At 48.7% G+C, this 19134-nt stretch overlaps 1 protein-coding gene across 1 annotated transcript in view; it reads right to left on the bottom strand.

The window, feature by feature from the left end:
- Positions 1-447: 447 nt before the first annotated feature.
- The window catches only part of LOC118623815 (phospholipid-transporting ATPase IB-like), a 230623-nt gene continuing 211936 nt past the window's right edge, over positions 448-19134 (bottom strand). The window contains exons 12-13 of the mRNA XM_036251559.1: positions 8488-8579; positions 448-2755 (exon numbers count right to left, since the gene is read on the bottom strand). Of these exons, the coding sequence (XP_036107452.1) occupies positions 2658-2755; positions 8488-8579 (190 nt within the window). The 3' untranslated portion in view covers positions 448-2657. The remainder of the gene's footprint in view (positions 2756-8487; positions 8580-19134) is intronic.

Below are 19134 nucleotides of genomic sequence, written 5' to 3'. Positions count from 1 at the left end.
TGCCAGCCCGTGTGTCACTTACCATGTGGCAGAGTGACAAGTCCCATGTGGCATTTCCACTGAGCTGACAGCCAGAGCATGCAACTTAGTCCGTCTACCCTGCTCCCTGGGGAGGGCTTGTGTGCGACACTTTGACCTCGACTTAAAGATAGGACAAATGACACAGCCCCTGAGCCGGCCCTGTCTAAATATTCTACATCACACGGTGACAGCTGCTCCTCCTAGAAACCCAATTTAGCCATTTGGCTACAAGATAGCTTAATTGTGTCAGAGAAGAAATAGAAAGGCATCCCATCCACTGTTTTCTTCTTGGTGTGTAAGTTCATTATTGCAAAGACTGTTTTGTCTACTTCTCAAGAAAATTGGAAAATCTACTTAAATCTCAGAAAATTGAAACTGTATTTTAATGCAAATAATAAAATAAAAAACAGAAAGCCCAACACACACACACTCTCTAATTCACAAATATGATTCAGAAGGCTTCAAGTTCAAGAGAGAGCTAAGTGTTCGACAAATAATTGACTTCTAGTTGCCTCTTTCCAAACGGGCTTAGTCCCAAATGAAGCCAAACAGTCAGGATGCCTAACACATTCAATTCTCACTTTCATTTTCCCTCTGTGTTTAGACCATTATCTTTCTGGGTGTGCAGTAAGAATATACACCTTAGTTTGTGTTAATTATTAGACTTCCCCCCCCTGTAATTTCAGCATGACAGTCCTTCAATCATTCATCTCACTGGGTGCTGCAGTCTTTAAACGTCTCATCACCTGGGCAGGAAGGTGTGGCAGCTTCTGAGCCTTACCTGTGAATTGCATGGCCTTACTTCCTTACCCTCCAGCCCTGGATCCTGGTCACCTCTTAAGTGAGGGGGATTCGTTTTCTTAGTTGATGCAAATCATAATTATTTCAATGCCCAATAAGCTGTAGATGTTCCAAAAATAAAGGGTTAGGAAGCAAAGTGCATTATTGTTCTATTTCCTAATTTAGCACAGCCATTCCCAGAGGAACTGTGCCGTTGTAACCAGTAACAGCTGCCCAGAAGTATTTATGTTAAGCCATCCAGAAATCTAGTTTGGCAACCAAAGCAGAGAGGAGAGAACGTGCCTCCAGGCTGGTCGTTTACTGAGGGCTCCAGGTGCTCACATGACCGCCCGAAGGCATCCAGGTTCTGTCCAAATTTAGAACAAGGGACTCTGCAGTTTGGAAAGTCAGTGACTTCCCTTCCTCATCTTAGACTCAGGACTCTTCCTACTGTGAGCATGCCTGTACCTAACACTGACTCAATAAGGAAGGAAACCTTGTCGATATTTTTAAAAGGGCGGTGAAATGTTTGGGATTCTTTTCAATTAAAACTGCCTGTCAACATCTTGTTTAACCTCCTGGACACATTAGGCTGGTCAGGACAATGGTCTGGGCTTCGGGGCTTGATTTCGGAGTTTCTGCTCAGACTTGTTGGGAAACGTCCTCTGTGCCCTTCTTGGGTGTCTCCGTCCTTGCGTCTTGCTTTCTCCTGCCACGGTCGTCCTTCACCACACTAGGGCCTCCTCCCTCATCTGGGTTTGCACGTCCTCTGTGGCTCTGGAGCTAGAGCGACAGGTGTGTTCCTTCGCCGGGAGATGTGCCCTCAGCTCCCCAAAGGACCAGCACGGGCCGACGTGAAGAGGATGCCGCAGGTCCAGTGGTCTGGAGGCTGGGAGCTGAGTGCTGAGCTTGGCCGGGGCGGGGTCTCCACCACCGCCCTGGCTGCAGGCTTCCCTGTCACCAGAGAGGGGCAGGTAACCCTTTAGGACAAAGGGGGAAGAGCTGCTGCTTCTCTTTAGTTCTAGAAGGAAAAGGCGGGGGAGGAGGGGACCCCTGCACCTGGATCTGCCGAGGAGGAGGAAGAGCGGGGACTCGGGTGGTGGCCCACCAGCGGCCATGCACTGCGCACAGCGGCCAGCCATGCAGAAGGTCCGAGGACGGGGAGCCTCGGCGGCACTGGGACAACCGGGCCGGAAGCCACCTGGACGGGTACACCTGGGGAACACCGATCGTCTGCCCCACTGGGAATGTGGCTCAGAGGTTCAAATCCACGCTCTCAAGTCTCCCACCCAGATACATGTATTTGTGATTTCATTGCAATCCAGAAGTTTATGCCAGTGTCACACAAACAAAGTAGGAATCAAAGCAAGACAGCAACCTGCCTGAAGTGAAGTTTACATGCTGCCCCGTGGACGTCATCTGTGGGGTAAGACAACAGGAAGCACGTGTCTGGGCTCCCCACCGCAGACGGGTTCCTCACGCAACACAAAACTCTCATCTCTGCTCCCGGGACGACTAGTACTGATGTTTAAATACTGGTGAAACATAATGTTTTTAATTTCACACCTCACGGAGCACAGGGGAATGCGTCATAACAACGTAAACAAAAGTTAGGCCAAGCACTGCAGACACACTGGGGGGGAAGAAATGGCTTCCCCGCGGGATACACCCCAGGTTTGCCCGGGAATATGTCACTGACGAACCGGCTGGCTAAGGCCACGGAAATGTGTGTTCTCGTGTTTTGGATGCTGACACCAGTCTCTTCTGACAGATGTGTTCACACTGGCTGCACAAACCGCATTTCTTCCGTAGATCAGTCCGCAGAACTCGACTCAGTTGCTCCTCGATGTCAGGGCTTACTTATGACTTGCTTTCTTCCTGGTGGTGTCATACGCCCGGACGATTTCCTCCTGAGACACAGCTCCGTGCTCTTCTTGAGAGAAGGCGTAGCCATCTGAAAGGCACACAGGAGGCGGGGTTAGGGCAGAACTGGGGGAGTGCGTCGGGCTTGGAAGCTACTTTGGGGAGATGGCAGTGGAGCTTACACACGTGGGCCTCATTAGCCTTGGGTGGGCGGGGTCTGAGACGGGAGCCTGAGACCCAGAAGGGGAGTGTGGGCAGTGTGGGTGGGTGGTGGCGGGATGCAGCCTGGCCCGCCGGGTCCCAGGGGTGCTGGCTGCTGATGCTGGGATGGGGTTGGCTCTGAGGGGTGGCCTCCCATTTCGGGGCTGCAGCTGAGCTCAGCCTGGGAAGCGTGAACAGTGGGTCACGGGTCCATGTCCGCACTACCCCACTGCCAATCAAGTTGTTCTGCCCGGAGACGTCCCGATGCGCCTGAAGCTGCCACCGCCGGTGAGGCTGGAAACGCGCTGGGGACGCGCACCACGCTAACAGTGCGAGCGGGCCAAGGGCGCGATGCCCGGGGCCCCCGTTCACACGCTGGGCTGATGTAGGCGGGCAGTGAGAAATCTCAGTGGGTTTGTTTTGGGGTAAACAAAGAAAAAAATCACAAGATAAAGGCAAGAAGAATTTAGTGATTGGCCCCATGGCCACAGGAAGAATGGTTGTTACAATCAGTTCCAGTAATAATAATAATAATAATAATATCGCTATCATTATTATAGTGATAGCAGCAGTAGCCAACAGTTATTGAATGCTGTATCAGGCACTGTTGTAGGTACTGTGCACAAATAACTCATTTATTCCTCCCAACAACCCTATGAGATAGGTGCCAGTATTCTTCACTGATGGGAAAACAGCATGGAGTGATTTCGTGACCCACCCAAGGTCACAGGCCTAGAGAGTGGCGGTGCGGAGCCGGAGCCAGGCAGCGTTTCTGCGGGGCCCACACTCCCCTGCATCGCCAGTTCTCCACAGTGAGCCCAAAGTGGGGTTTTCCTTCCTAACTGAACTGGTTCTTCCATAGAGGGGACAGTTACCAGACCCCCTCTCTGTTGGCTAACCTTCTGGGCCGGGGAGCAGAGAAGGCCTAGAGCTGGAAGAGACAGTCTGACCACAGACAACGCAGTAAAAAGCCCGACCAAGGTGCTCCCGCCTGCCTGTGCGTATGTGACTGGTCGACAGAGCTGCAAGTGAACTGTCATTGTCTTTAAAGGAGAAAAAGCAACCAGAAATTCTGCCCGTGCACCATCTCCGGGATTGTTCATTATTTTACTCAGGCTTAAAAAGGAGCGTCCTGGAGTGTGAAGACCCACAACAGAATGTGTAAGAGCTCCGAGGGGACAGAGAAGACTTCAACAGATTCTCAGGCGCCTTCTTACTCTGTGGATGCCCTCAGACTCGGGGCTCTGACCCTGGGCCGCTTCCCAGTTCCTCTGGATAGTGTGCCTTTCAGCCACCGCCTGGGAGAACCCAAGGGCTCAGGAGGGCCACCCTGGGAGACCAGGGCCGGTCTTCAGAGGCGGGGCTGGGAGCCGACTGTGGACACGGCTGGGCAGCGGGGAGCGGTCGGAGCGAGGGCGGGAAAGCAAGCCTGACCCAGAACAGAGCGGTCTTCCACAGGGGCTCTTGTTCACTCGCTACCCCCCCTAACAAAACCAAACCCACAAACCCCAAATCCCAGCCTGTGCGGCAGCCAGAGGAAGCAGCCACCGCAGGCCAGTGTGAAGCCCGCCTAGCGGGGTACTGAGCAGGCAGGTCTGGAGCAGGGATGCAGACGCAGCCTGCAGGAGGGGCTGCTGGCTGGCTGGGCTCCTCCTCTGACCTGCACCAGGTGAAGCCCAGGTCCTCGCAGCTCTGGGTCGCCGTGTGGCCTGGGGGGCTGGCTTACTGTCCCCAGGCCACAGAACCCTTGCCTTCGTTCGGGGCTGACACTAGGCACCGGCGGGAGAGCCCTGTACCTCCACTCCAGAAAGGAGCCTGTCTCAACAATCAGTCCACAGAGAACGACTGCTACTCTCTGTTTTGGATATTTTTTGAGGGGGGCGGAGACAGTTAGATGGGAAGGAAGGAAAGGAACTTGTTGAGGCAGAAACATTGTTTGGCAGTGTCCTCTGGGAAAGGCATCTTAGCACTGGGAATTGTATACTTCCTAGCCAATGGAAGGAGCAAAAATCTGGCCTTTTATTTACTCCATTTTTCATTCACATCCTGCCTATGTCTACTGGGAAGCCAACTGCAGTGGTTTCTTCTGCTTGTAGCCGGACGGCGCCCTCGGCTTCTATCTGCCTCACTGGCGAGAGCGCCCTCCAGGGGGATTACTCAGCCACTCTGTTTCCAGCAAAAGAGGCAGAGAAGGCTCCTGGTCCAGCAGCAGATGTCTTCTCTCGGGCGAGCAGAGCACCCAGAGGCCACTACCCAGCGGTTTCTCTGCCAGCTCCCACTGGCTGCATCTGCTATCATGTTTCCAAAAATGTTGCGCACTAAGACTTTCTGAACCAGACTTTCCTAACCTCAACGGAGGCTTCAAGTGGCTGTTGCAATTCAAGAATAAAAGGAGGCTGGCCCATAGGACTATCCTGGGGGCGGATGTGTCTCTCGGGCTCAGATAAAATATTTCCCTCTTAGAAACCAGGTCTGGCGAGAGCTAGAGTCACACTGGAAGAAGTTTTAGTGGGACAATAGCATTCGTGAGTCCCACGTGGGGCCTGCACCCCTCAGCCTGACAGAGACACATCCGTTCACCAGCTTCTGTCTGATGAGCATTAACCTGCCACTGGCATCCGACAGGGAGCTCAGAGGACGCCTCCAGCTCCTAGCATTTCCCGCTCTCATGCATCTGTCAGGAAGTCCTGACGGCCAGAAGGCGCTGATGGGGCCTGGAGAGCGCGCTCAGCGGCCCAGCTCCGAGCTCTCCCTGGCTGGCCTCCTGACGCACCTGCCTCCTAAGTCCTCAGCCGCCGCTGGACTCTGAGCACAGGGTGGGGTAGGTGAAAGGAGATGGAAAGTGGTGAATTTCTTAGTTATTTTGACCAGTAGGACATTTGGTGAAGTCTATAAAATCATGTTGTTTTTTTCATTGTTTTGGAATATAACTCCCCTTAAGCAGCATTCTTTTGAATCTGAGCTCTGATCGCATCTTTTTTTATTAATTTATTTTATTTTTTTCCATGACTGCTTATCCTTTCTATACTCTCTTCCACCTCTACCCGCCCCCTTCCCTCCCCAATCACCACACTGCTGTCCATGTCCAGGAGTTCTCTCTCTCTCTCTCTCTCTCTCCCCCTGAGGGTGTGGAGAAAAGGGAACCCTTGTGCACTGTTGGTGGGGGTGCAGACTGGTGCAGCCACTGTGGAAAGCAGTATGGAGTTACCTGAAAAAACCTGCTAACATCTTAATGAAAGTAGCAGTTTCCTGCCTGGAAAAACATTGCTAAGAGCATAGAAATGGGGACACTGTGGGACAAGGGTAGTAGACCACGTAGGAGACACTCGTCTCCGTTACAAACACTGCGTGTTGGTGGTTCATGAGGAAGCAAAGGTACTTCCAAGATCAGCGTCTTTTCCCCAGTTTCCTGGGAAGACAGGCCCAGGACAGCTGACGACGGACCCGGGGGACATGCCGGGCCCAGACGAGCCCTGCGGGACCCCTCACGTGCCAGGAGCCGTTGCAGCTGCTCGATGGCCTTGCTCGTTGTCAGTGACAGAGCGTCCCTTTGCCAGCCAGGTCTTACTACTCATTTCTGGGTGCTTTGGAAACGGGGTGTGATTTTTGGAAGCCTTTTGATTTCCTGTACTTGTTCATTAGAGCTTTTTTGTCCTTCAAAATAGTGGGAGTTCATCAAAATGTTCAGTCGTCGTTCTAAGACATTTTGTGACTCCCACAAAAGTTCTCTCTTGGTCTTTGATCTACACAGTTGACTCTTGGAACAATATAGGTGTGAACCGTGTGGGTCCACTTACATGTACATTGTTTTCAACAAACACTGTAAATGTATGTTCTCTTCCTTATGATGTTGTTAATAACATATCCTTTTCCCCAGCCTACTTTATTGTAAGAATACAGTATCTAATACATGTAACGTACAAACTGTGTGTCAGTCAGCTGTTTGTTACCAGGAAGGTCACAGTAGTTACTTTTGGGGGGGTGTCACTTTCAACCGGGGTGGGCACCCCTAACGCCGCACTGTTCATGATTACTGCGGTCCCTCTGGGGCAGATGCTGGAGCGGCAGCGGGGCCCCGCGCACGGAACCGGAGTCAGGGACCCAGCATGCGCTTCTCTGGGCCTGGTCCGGAGAAGGCGCTTTACACGCCTCATCATGAAGCCAAGGACCAAGTAAGTTTATGTTATTACAATTCTGTTTCCCCCAGGGGATAAAACGAGTTTAGAGAAATATGTAAGTTGCCCGAAGTTACCCATCTAGTGGTAGAAAAACAACAACATTGTGATACGCATCTATTGGACTCTATTGTCAGGCACCGTTCTAGCATTTTATGATCTCATTTAATCCTCCCAACAACCCAGGTGGTTCTCAAATGATCTCCGTCTTACAGATGTAGAAACAGAGAGGTCAACTTGCCTAAGGTCACAAAAAAGTGGCCCAGCCAGGACAGGGCCCAGGCAGCTCAATCCTTGGCCTACCCCACCAAGCCTCCCGACTCGACCTCCCTCTCAGGTCGGAGCCACGGCAGCTGTGACCCTGATCAGGGGCCCACGCAGGGCCAGTTACTGTCCTGACCTGGGCCTCTGCCAGGTGCCCTTGGGCTACCACCACCGCCCTCCTGAGGCAGTGCAGAGTCAAGGACACAGGAGGCAGGTGAGGCCCCCCGGGAGCTGGCCTCCATCCCCTTTGTCTCAGGCTGATGTTCCAGTGGGAAGCGAGGAGAGGAGGGGGTTACTGAGAGGGACGCTATTCCATCCTTTCCTTCCCACGCCACCGAGGGAGTCTGGGAAGGTCTACTGGCAGGTGGAGCTCATTGAAACCCGACACAGGTCCTTGAATTTCTGTCCTATGGATACAGTGATTCTTCATTTTTCCTCAACTGTTCTCGCTCTACCTCTTGTTTCCTTCTTACCTTCCTGGGGAGAGAGAGGGACGCAGGGAGCTGGGCACGTGTGAGAGATGAGTGTGGGCTAGAGAGAGGTGGGTTCAAGAAGCAGGGGCTGCCAGCCTGCAGGCTCTGTAACACCACCCCCCAGCTGGGAGCCCAGAGGCTGGTTGGCTAGAACAAGCCCCGAGCCCTGCAGGCACCCCACCTGCCTCCCACGGCCTCCCCTCCTCTGGGTTCTAGTGCAACCCAGGGGCCCTGCGCAGGTCAGGCCTCTTCGGTAGAAACCAGGCGGGGGTGGGGACACCATGCTCGGCATGGGACAGCCTTCCGGGGAAAAGCACAGAGATGTCCCCCCAGCGATTGGTATTGTTTTAATTAATATACTAATATTAAATAAAACTCTGCATATTGCTATCTTTGAGGGAAACAATTTAAAAATAACATCACTTCAATCTTAGAAAAAATGCTATTGGGAGGCTGACAGAGGATCTTAACCGCACCAGGGTTTGAAGTTTAAGGATTCTGTCATTCGGGCATTTGATTGGGTCCCAGGGAACTACCTACAGTCAAGCTGCACTCGCCTCGGGCCAAACACACACATTCCGCTTGCAAACGGGGCTGCAGCTTGGCAGCTGGCTCCTTCCTCCTCACAATGGCCAGGCCTTCATTAACTCCCGCCTTCCGCCTTCCTGCGTGGGCCGGCCTGGCTGGCTGGCTGGGCTGCGGCTACTTACGCGGGACATTCTGCGGGAGGGAGCCTCCTCGGAAGAGAGTGGGGGTGGTCTTCCTGCTGAGCCGCTTTAACAAGTGGTCCCGCTCGTTCATCCTGCAGGGAAGCAGACAGGGTCACAAAGGTGCTCACTGCGCGCCTTCAGGTTGTGAAATAACACAGAAGAACGCGTCCGTCCCCACACCAAGAGAAATGTCCCGTTTCGCAAGCGGCCTGCTGCCGACGGTGGCTGCCACCTGGGGCTCGCCCCCTCTTCTGAAGGGCACTCTGTTTCAGCCCGGCCTGCTGTGCCTGGCAACGCGCTTCCCCTTCGCTGAAGTGCATCTGCTACAGGTGCCCTTTCACACCCCGAAAGCCCGCTTCCCGAACACCTCCGAAGGAGTGACCCGTTTCTATGGGAACCGGCCTCACAGCCTGGACCCGGGCAGCCTCCTTTCCTCAGGCCAGTAAATGTACCAGGGCCAGAGCCTCCCAGCGCCCCAGGACCCCAGCGAGACGCAGGCCTCTTTCCACAGAACCGGATGCTTATCGTGAACCACAGTAGAAATCAAGTGAGTTTTCTCTGGAAACACAGGGACCAGGAGCTCTCCGCGCCTTTTCCGAAGCGGTTCCCGCGGGGCCGCCAGGACTGTGAGCAGACGGCACCCCGAGGCCCTGCCTCGCCCCTGCAAGCCGCGGTCCCCCTGCTTGCTCCCGGAGAGCGTTCTGGTGCGCAGGGGTCTGCCAGTGCCCGCTGTTACGGGGTGAACTGCGCACCCCGCACTCCATGTTCAAGTCCCAAATCCCAGCCCTGCAGAATGGGACTGTAGTTGGGTCTTTAGGAGGTGACGGGGTTAAAATGAGGTCACTAGGGTGGGGCCTTCATCCAGTATGACTGGTGTCCTCACGGGAGAGGAGGCGAGGACACAGCCGCACAGAGGAAAGACCACGTGAAGACAAAGGAAGAAGGCAGACAAGCGGAGGGCGGAGGCCTCAGGAGGACCTCCCCTTGACCTTGGACTTGCAGCCCCCAGAGCTGTGGGACAAGGCCTTTCTCTTGTTTAAGCCCCACCAGTCTGTGGCATGTTACTATGGCAGCAAGTACACCCCCAGTCTGCCGTTCGGGGCACCTGAGGGTTTTTTAAGGAGCTGCAGCTGCTTGTGATCCAAAGTACCTCCCTCGGCTCCCGTCCATGAGCCTCGAGCCCGAGGAGGACCTTCTCCTGACCGGGGTCCATGTCACTGCCCCCCAAGGCCCTTCGAAAGGGGAGCCGGACCCTGGGTGTTCTCAACAGTTCCGTGAGCTGAAGCTCATCTGCACTTGGGTTTCCAGAAGAGAGCGTTTTCTGATTCTCTTGGTTGAAAGGACAATGTTTGATTCATCGCCAGTTAGGATGAGCCTGAGCCACCCGAGCTTGGCGCAGTGTCCGAAGGCTGATGAGAAAACACTTCTCTACCCTTCACGCTGGCTTTCCCTCCCCTCGCATATCTGTTTCTTCTGCGGGCCACACTGACCTCACCGGGCCCTGCTGAGCCACCGCCCGACTGCAGACGGATGAGGAGGAAGGCCGCTGTCGCCTGACCAGCCTGATGGCTGGTTCCCGGACTTTGGGACTGCGGCGATGTCTGACCCTGACCGCACTGTGTGTAGAAATGCTCCCTGAGGGCTGCAGCTGCCCCAGCCCTCCCGGCTGGCAAGGCACCCTCTCCCAGAAAGCTAGGGGACACATGCTTGCCCTGGCCGCCCTGGTCCCTCTAACACCTCAGGTCCAGGAGCTCCTCCCAGTGATGGGGTTTAGGAGAACTTCACAGAACCACGGATGTGGGAGGAACCACGGGTGTGGGAGGGCCCTTGAAATCCACATCTTGCTCTCTTGCTGGGCGGGTGAGGAAACAGAGACTCAGCATGACAAACGAAAAGGTCCCAGGGCACTTTGCTGGCAGGGGTCACGCCCCTGTCTCTGTCCTAGGCAGACAGTCCCAATTGCCTGGTGGGCTGGTACACGCCTCTCTCTCTCCCATAATAAAATAGTCCCGACACAGAGTAAGTCAGGAACCAGTACAGTGAGCGGGCGCTGACCCTCGGCTTTAGCAAACGGGAGCACCACCCTCAGCCCCCATGCTGCGGGGGGACCCGCTCCAGGCTGCAGCCCTTCTCCCACAGGGTGGGGGCTCTATGGCGCCCAGGAGACAGGTCTACTCATAGCCTATGCCTGCCCCCACCCCAGGTACTTAAGACCCTAGAAGACCCTGTTCAGTGACCCCCAAGCTGGCATCTGAGGCTAACCTGACTAGCTCCATTCCCCTAAAAGTAGGCCACAGAGCCAGGGTGCACACTCCTACGCCCGTGGGAGTGGCCAAGGGGTGGTTTTCTGCATCGGCTGTGATGTACCCAAGCGCATGTACACGTCCCTTCCTAGTGTAGGACAGAGCTGGGATGGGCAGAGAGGGCGAAATGCACAAGTCAGCTAACTCTTCCCCGAGCCGCCACTTCCTGGCCCCGACCTCCGAAGGGTCTGGGGATCACCAAGCACTGCCATCTTTATGAGGGTGTGTTCACTGAGGCACAGAGCCTTCTGTTAGGTTGAGTTCTAACTTCCACGTACCTAGAGGTACATGCTCTCCACTGTACTCGTGCATCAAGTCCTGCAAATGTCAGGAGTGGGCCTGTTGTGAGAACTACTTCAGATTTTAACAAAACAATAAATCTCAAATATAAGGTCCCTTTATACTCCCCTCTGATTCCATTCTTCTCCCTTCTACTCTAAAAGAGTTAGAAATAATCTTTCATTTATATTTCATACTTTGTTCTATTTGTATGCATTCACATTAATACATAATTATGTTTTAAAACATGTCTAAATGGAATAATTTATTTTATACTTCTAGTTTATCATGTTTTTACTTTGCTCCTTCTTTCCTCCTTTCTTATTTTCTTTGCATTATCTACTCATGTAGAGGACAAGTTAATCTATCTTTTCCGTCTGGACACTTTTATAAATCCCTTTGTCTTTGGTGTTGTACAGTTTCATTGCAACACTTAGTATGAGAAGGTGTAGATTTGTTTTTATATCCTGCTCATCAGTCATTTGGAAAATGTAAATCAAAGAGATAGCACTTAATATCTACTAGAATGGCTATAATAAAAAACAAACAAAAAGCAGAAAATAGCAAACACTGGAGAGAATGTGGAGTTACTGGAGCCCTAGCACATTACTGGTGGTACTGTAAAATGGTGCACCCACTGTTCTTCAGTAAGTTCAGCACGGAGTTACTGTATCAGTTAGAAATTCCACTCCTAGGTACACACCCAAAAGAATTATAAACAGACTCAAACAGATCCATGTACACCATTATCTGAAGCAGCATTATTCACAAGAGCAAAAAAAAAAGAAAAAAGAAACAATCTAGATGTCTATTAACTTATAAACAAAATGTTGTATATTCACACAGTGGAACATTATGCAGCCATGAAAAGGAATGAAGTCTGATATATACTACACATGGATAAACTTGGAAAACATTACGGTCAGTAAAAGAAGCCAAACCCAAAAGGCCATGTATTGCATGATTCCATTTATATGAAATGTTCGAAACAGGCAAATACGTAGAGACAGAAGGAAGAGTAGTGTTTGCCAGGGATTGTAGGGTGAAACTGTGGGGGAGGGGAGTGGGGAGCGACTGCTTAAAGTATTCAAGATTTCCTCTTGGGGAGATGAGCTATGTCCTAGAACTAGACAGTTGTGATGGTTCCACAACACTGTGACTGTACTAAATGCCACCAGACTGTACACTTTAAAATGGTAAATATTATGTTATGTGAATTTTACCATTGTTTTTAAAAAAGAAATTTCAATTAAAAAAACAAAAACAAAAAAGGAGGGAAAAGGCCCTGAATTAAAGTACATTCCCTCCCATCACTGAACTGTTGGTTTATTCTCCAGTGGCAGAGAGACACAAAGGTGGTTTCTTTGAGTTTTTTCTATCCGGGCTTAGCGGGTAGGCTGACCGGGACCCTCAGCTATGGAAGGTGCATGCAACCCAAACTCACCGAGGTACACGCACTCCCGGTGGCTCCCCAATGACAGCGATGAAGCGCTGTCTCACTCGTCTTTACACCGGGCTCCGTTTAGAAGAGAACACGAGGAGGTGGTGTGCTCCTGGCTGAAAAGCTGAGCAGTGTTAAGAAGGAGCAGAGGCCTGTGCTGGGAGGAATCAACTCTTCCGTCCACAGCCCTGTCAGGAGGCTCTTCCCGCAGACCCCGCACGCACCTGCACACGCAGGAGGATGGAGAATACCGCAAAAACTGCAAGTCTGTGTTTACATCTTGTCGGTAGTTACAGCAGGTAGGAATAGTAGCTGACACCCCAGCAAATCCAAAACCCAATAGGTACTTTTGGAAACATGTTTCTAAATAGAATGCTGGCCTGTCTTCAAAATGTACCTCTAATAAGCTCCTCAATAAAAAAAGTTTGTCCAAAATCCCCTTTCCCTCAGGTAAGACCAAATATCTATGCATCTGTCAGAGTGTGGAAATTCGAACAGATTTTTAAGGATCCCTAGAAAATGAGATTTCACAGCCTCAACTAGTAACTTATTTTACTAATTATAATCTAAACTTTAGGGCATGAGAACCTTCGGGATTCACGTACATTTTGGACCTTCCTATGTCTTTGCAGGATCTAAAACTGTACCTTAGTTTAATACACTTTTGTACAGGGCAGGGCAAAAGTAGGTTTACGGTGGTGAGTATGCAAAACACAGTCTATTCTTGTATTATTATTTATTAATTATTGTATTATTTCCCATATGAACAACTGTAAACCAACTTTTGCCCCATCCTGTAATGAGGATCTATACAAAGAAGAAAACAAAATAAAATAGGTTTTCCACCCAAACATTCCAATAAGATAGGAGTCATACCCTGGAGCTCGGAGCCCATCATAAATTCTCTTTTATTCGATGGTAGTAAATTATTCTCCTTTTCCCTTTCTGCCAATCCATTCACAACCCATTAAAAAAATATATATTTTTTTCCTTTATTGATTTTAGAGAGAGAGAAAGATAGACACATCGATGAGAGAGAGCATCGACTGGCCACTTCCTGCATGCCTCCCACTAGGGCACTGGGGATCAGGCCCACAACCTGGGCATGTGCCCTGACCGGGAATTGAACCGGCAACCTCCTGGTGCATGGGTTGATGCTCAACCACTGAGCCACACTGACTGGACTTTACACAACCCCTTTTTAGAGACCTGACTTCTCGCTCAGTGTTTATGCTGCACCTGTTGTGCGTGAGACACAGTGCTAGAAACGAGGCTATCAGACCCCGTCTCTGCCCTCAGGAAGCTTGCTGTCTGTGGGGATCTCGCCATGCAGACAAGCATCATGGCACAAGGTGGCGAGTGCATAATGTAGCCTGTACGGGGCTCAGTGGTGGTAAAGGGAGGAGTGGAGGATTCAGAGAAAGTTCAAAGGGTTGAATGAAACCAACATTGAGTCTGCATCCTGAGTAATGGTGCCTTGCTGCTCATCCAGAGGGAAACACAGAGGGAACGATGGGTTTAGTGGAAAAAGACAATGAGTCCTGTCTCAAACATGAGGCTTGCACGGCCTCTGGGCATTCAGGAGGCCATGGGACACTAGGTCTACACAGGTCCAAGCTGGAGATGCCGGTTTGGAGTCCTCGGCCTGCAGAGAGCCATGGAGACAGGCAGGGTGAGGAGGCATGGTGAGCGTTGATTCCCCAAAACAATAACATGGTGGCTGTGAGTTCACCTGGAGGGTTCATTCTCGCAGACACCATGGATATATATAAAACTGTGCTTGTGCTTTGTATTTGCTGATTTAGGCTGTGACTCACTGTCATATTTATGTGTATCTCCAAAACTCGATCCCGCCATTATCTGTCCTTGCACCTGTCCACAGTGCCCAGCACTGAGCTCAGCACAGACTGAGTTTTCCAAGAGCAGCCAAGACAAATGCCTTTGTATTATTATTATTTTTAAATTATGAAATCCTAAGTCTCCTCCAGAGGAAGAAAGCCCACTCCAAATTCTAGAAGATACTGTGAGTGATAAAAAAAAACCCTGTGGCCTTTACAAAGATAGGATATTGTATTTTGTTAATAATTCAGATTACATAGAACAGTTGGGGAATAGTCTGGCTGAGGACAGGATAGGGTTCAAGGTTATCTAACTTAATACAAACTCTATTCCCAAAATAAAAATATAGATTCCTCTAGTCTCCCTGGTCTCAAGTCTCCTCTTTTCATCAAAACTAGAAAGGGTGGTGGGGGAGAGAGGCCGGTCCTAGCACAGCTCCCATGCTCCCCCAGCAGGCATCAACGGACGTCAACCAGGGAATCTAAATTACCTCCTCCTGGCAGGTGGAAGGCTCCCACAGAGTCCAGTGTCACATAACATAATACCCAAAATGTCCAGGTTTTAAGAATCAGGAAGATCTCAAACTGAATGTTAAAAACGCAAATAATCAACAGATGCTAACACCAAGATGACAGAGACGATGGGATGATCTGACTAAGATTTTAAAGTAGTCATGATAAAAATGCTTCCACGAGACATCATGACCTGCTTCAAACAAATAAAAAATACAAAGCCTCAGCCAAGAAAGTCGAAGATACAAAGAAGAAACAATTGTACATTTTAGAACTAAAAAGTACAGTAACTGAAACAGAGAGCTTAGTGGATGGGTTCACCAGCAGAACGAAGGGGACAGAGGAAACGATCTGCGAACCTGAAGACAGAACAGTAGCAATGCTCCAGTCTGAACAACAGAGACAAAAGAGACTGAAGAAAACCAACAGCCCCTCAGGGACATGTGGGAATACAACAGAAGACAACAGTCATGTCTTTAGAGTCCTCGGCGGAGAAGAGAAAAAGGAGGGGACTGAAAACGCACTCCCAGAAATACAGTCTGAAAACTACCCACATTTTGTGAGAGACATAAACCTATATAGATTCAAGAAGCTGAACAAATCTTACTCATGAAAAAAACCAAAGAAATCCAGGCTAAAAGCTATTATACTTAAACTTCTGGAAACTGAAGACAAAGAAAAGATCTCAATAGCTCCCAAAGAAAACCAAACCAAACGACGAAGGATTTCTCGTCGGAAGCCACGGAGGCTAGAAGTAGCGTAATATTTTTCAAGTGTTGAAAGAAAAGAGCTGTCAACTCAGTGAGAATATCAGGAATGAAGACGAAATCAAGACATTATCAAATAAAAGGAAAACTAAGAGAATTTGCACCATCAGAACTCCCCTGCAGGAACAGCCAAAGGAAGTTCTATAAACAAAGAGGAAACGATTAAAGGAAAACTCTTGAAACATCAGGAAGGAAAAAAGAACATGGTAAGCAAAAAATATGAGCAAATACAACAGGCTTTTCCTTTCCTCTTGAATTCTCCACATTATGTTTGACAAGTGAAAACAAAATTGATGCACTGACGTGGTTCTAAATGTATGTAGAAAAAAAATAGTTAAGGCAATGATAGTATAACTGGGGGTAATTAAAAAGATGTAAAGGAGGTTAGTTTTCTGTACTTCACCTGAACCAGGAAAAATGACAACATTGGCAGACTGCAATTAGTAATGTATACATAATGTAATATCTACAACAACCCATAAAAAGCTATACCAAGAGACACATTCAATAATACAATAGGTAAATTAAAACACTATTTTTACATAAAAGATTGTCTAGAAAAACCCAAGAAATAGAAATATATAAATATGGAAAAACACACACATATACATATAAAACTCCTAGAATGAATAAATGAGTTCAGCAAGGTTGCATAATATAAGACCAACCTACAGAAATAGCTTGTATTTCTATATATTAGCAATGAATAATACATGGATCCTGAAATTAAAAATGCAGTGTAGCCCAGCCGGTGTGGCTCAGTGGTGGAGCATCGACCCATGCACCAAGAGGTCGCTGGTTCAATTTTTGGTCAGGGCACATGCCCAGGTTGTGGGCCCAATCCCCAGTGGGGGGCATGCAAGAGGTAGCCAACTGATGTTCTCTCTCATCGATGTTTCCATCTCCCTCTCCCTCTCCCTTCTTCTCTCTCTAAAAATAAAGAAGAAAAAAAAAGTTTAAAAATGCAGTGCAATCTATGGTTGTTCAAAAAATAAAATACTTAGGTGTAAATCTAAGGTGTACAGGATTTGTATGCTAAAAACTAACAATGCTGTCCTGGCCAGTGTGGCTCCGTGGTTAGAGTGCCAGCCCGTGCACCAGAGGGTCGCGGATTCGATTCCCAGTCCCTCACATCAATGTTTCTCTCTCTCTCTCTCTCTCCCTCCTCCCTTCTACTCTCTCTAAAATCAATGAAAAAACTATCCTTGGTGAAGATTAACAATAAACAAACAAACAAACAAACAAACATCATTTTCATGGATTGGAAGACTCAATAGTAAAGATAGTAATTCTTCCCCAAAATGATACACAGATTTAATGCAATTTCTGTCAAAACAGCAACAGAATTTCATTTTTGTTTTCTGTACATATAGACAATATTATTCTAAAAACTATACAGAAAGGCAAAGGAACTAGAATAGTTTAAAAGTTTTGAAAAAGAGCCCTGGCAGGTTCGGCTCAACGGTTAGAGCGTCAACCTGCGGTCCAGAGAGACCCAGGTTCGGTTCCCACTAAGGGCATGTACCTCGGTTGCAGTTTGTCCCTGGCCCTGGTTGGGTTGTGTGGGTGGCAGCCACTCGATGTGTCCCTTTCGCATAGATGTTTCTCTCTCTTCCTCTCTCTCCCTCCCACTCTATCTGAACAAAAAACAAAAAAAATGTCCTCGGGTGAGGATAAAAAAAAAAATTTTTTTTTGAAAAAGAATAAAATGGAAGTAATCATTCTAGCTGATTTTAAGATTATGATATACTAAACAAGACAGTATGGCATTGGTTGAGGGGTAGACAGATAGCTAAATGGAACAGAATAGAGAACCCAGAAATAAACTCACCAAAATACACCTATCTAATTTTTAAAAAAATTTCTTTTTCTTTATTGAGTTTTAGAGACAGAGAAAGAGCGAGGGAAAGAGAGATAGAAACATTGAAGAGAGAGAACATCGATTGGCCGCCTCCTGCATGCCCCCCACTGGGGATGAGGCCCATAGCCTGGGCATGTGCCCTGACCTGGAATCGAACTGGCGACCTCTTGGTGCATGGGTCGATGCTCACCCACTAAGCCACACTGGCCGGGCTACCCATCAGATTTTTGACACAGGTATAAAAGCAGTTGAATGAAAGATACCCTTTTCAACAAATGGAGCCAGAAGAACTATGCATACATAGGCCACCCCCCGCAACCCAAACAAAACCTCTAAGTGTCACACCTTATACAAATGTTAATTCAACAAGAATCACAGACTTAAAAGTAAAAAATTAAACTATACAACCACTAGTAAAAAAAAAAAAAATCTTTGGGATCTGGGACTATGCAAAGAGTTCTTAGACTGAACACATAAAGCACAATCCATAAATAAAATGGATTAATTTGGGCTTCGTCAAAATTTAAAACTTTTAAAATTGAATTGCCATTTGACCCAGTGATCCCACTTCTAGGAATATACCCTAAGAAGCCTGAAACACCAATCAGAAAGAATATATGTATATTCTATTCTTGTTCATAGCAGCACTATTTATAATAGCTAAGATCTGGAAACAGCCCAAATATCCATCAATAGACAAATGGATAGAAAAGCTGTGGTACATATACACAATGGAGTACTATGCAGCTGTAAGAAAGAAAGAGCTCTTATCCTTTGAGACGACATGGAGGGACCTGGAAAGTATTATCCTAAGTGAAACAAGCCAAACAGAGAAGGACAAGTAACATATGATCTCGCTTATTTGGGGAATATAATGAATATAATAGTCTGAAGAACAAGGTAGTCCCAGAGACATGGAAGTAGGGTACAGACTGGGGGTTGGGGGGGAGAAAAACCACAGAACTTATATGCATGTATGCATGACCAGTGGACATGGACAACAAAACTGGGGAGAGAAGGGGGAGGAAGGTGTCAATGAGGGAAAAAGGAGAAACATCTGTAACAAAAATAAAATAAATAAATAAAATAAAATCTAAACAGTGTGGTCTGTTCAGGCTATGAAACACTACTCAGCAAGAAAGAAGAAGAAACCATTGATAACATACAACAACCTAGATGGAGCTCCGGAGAATTTTGCTGAGTGAAAAAAGGTCCCTACTGAAAGGTCCCATGCTGTAGACTCATTCATACTGGATTCTTGAAATAACAAAACCATGGAAACAACAGATTAACGGTTGCCAGGGGCTGAGGAGAACATCGGAAGTCCACGTGGCTATCCAGACACGAGGGACCCTGTGGTGCTGGCAATGTCCTGTATTCTGACTGCCTCACCGTCAATGCCGTAGCTGTGATACTGCACCACAGTTCTGCAAGACGTTGCTATTGGGGGAAACTGAGCAAAGGGTACATGGAACCTGTCTGTATTATTTCTTACAATGGCCTGTGAACTTGCAGTTATCTCCAAACAGAAAGTGTAAGTGAATAAAAAGCGCTCTCTGTTTTCACGCATTCCCTTGTGTTTATTCCTCTGCAGCCGCCCTTTCTAAGCAGTGCGAAGAGACGCGACGCGGCCGAGCTGCGTTCA

This window comes from Molossus molossus, unplaced genomic scaffold (genome assembly GCF_014108415.1).
Source record: "Molossus molossus isolate mMolMol1 unplaced genomic scaffold, mMolMol1.p scaffold_m16_p_10, whole genome shotgun sequence".
In the NCBI taxonomy this organism is placed as follows: Eukaryota; Metazoa; Chordata; class Mammalia; order Chiroptera; family Molossidae; genus Molossus; species Molossus molossus.
This window is presented reverse-complemented; position numbering and strand designations above follow the sequence as displayed.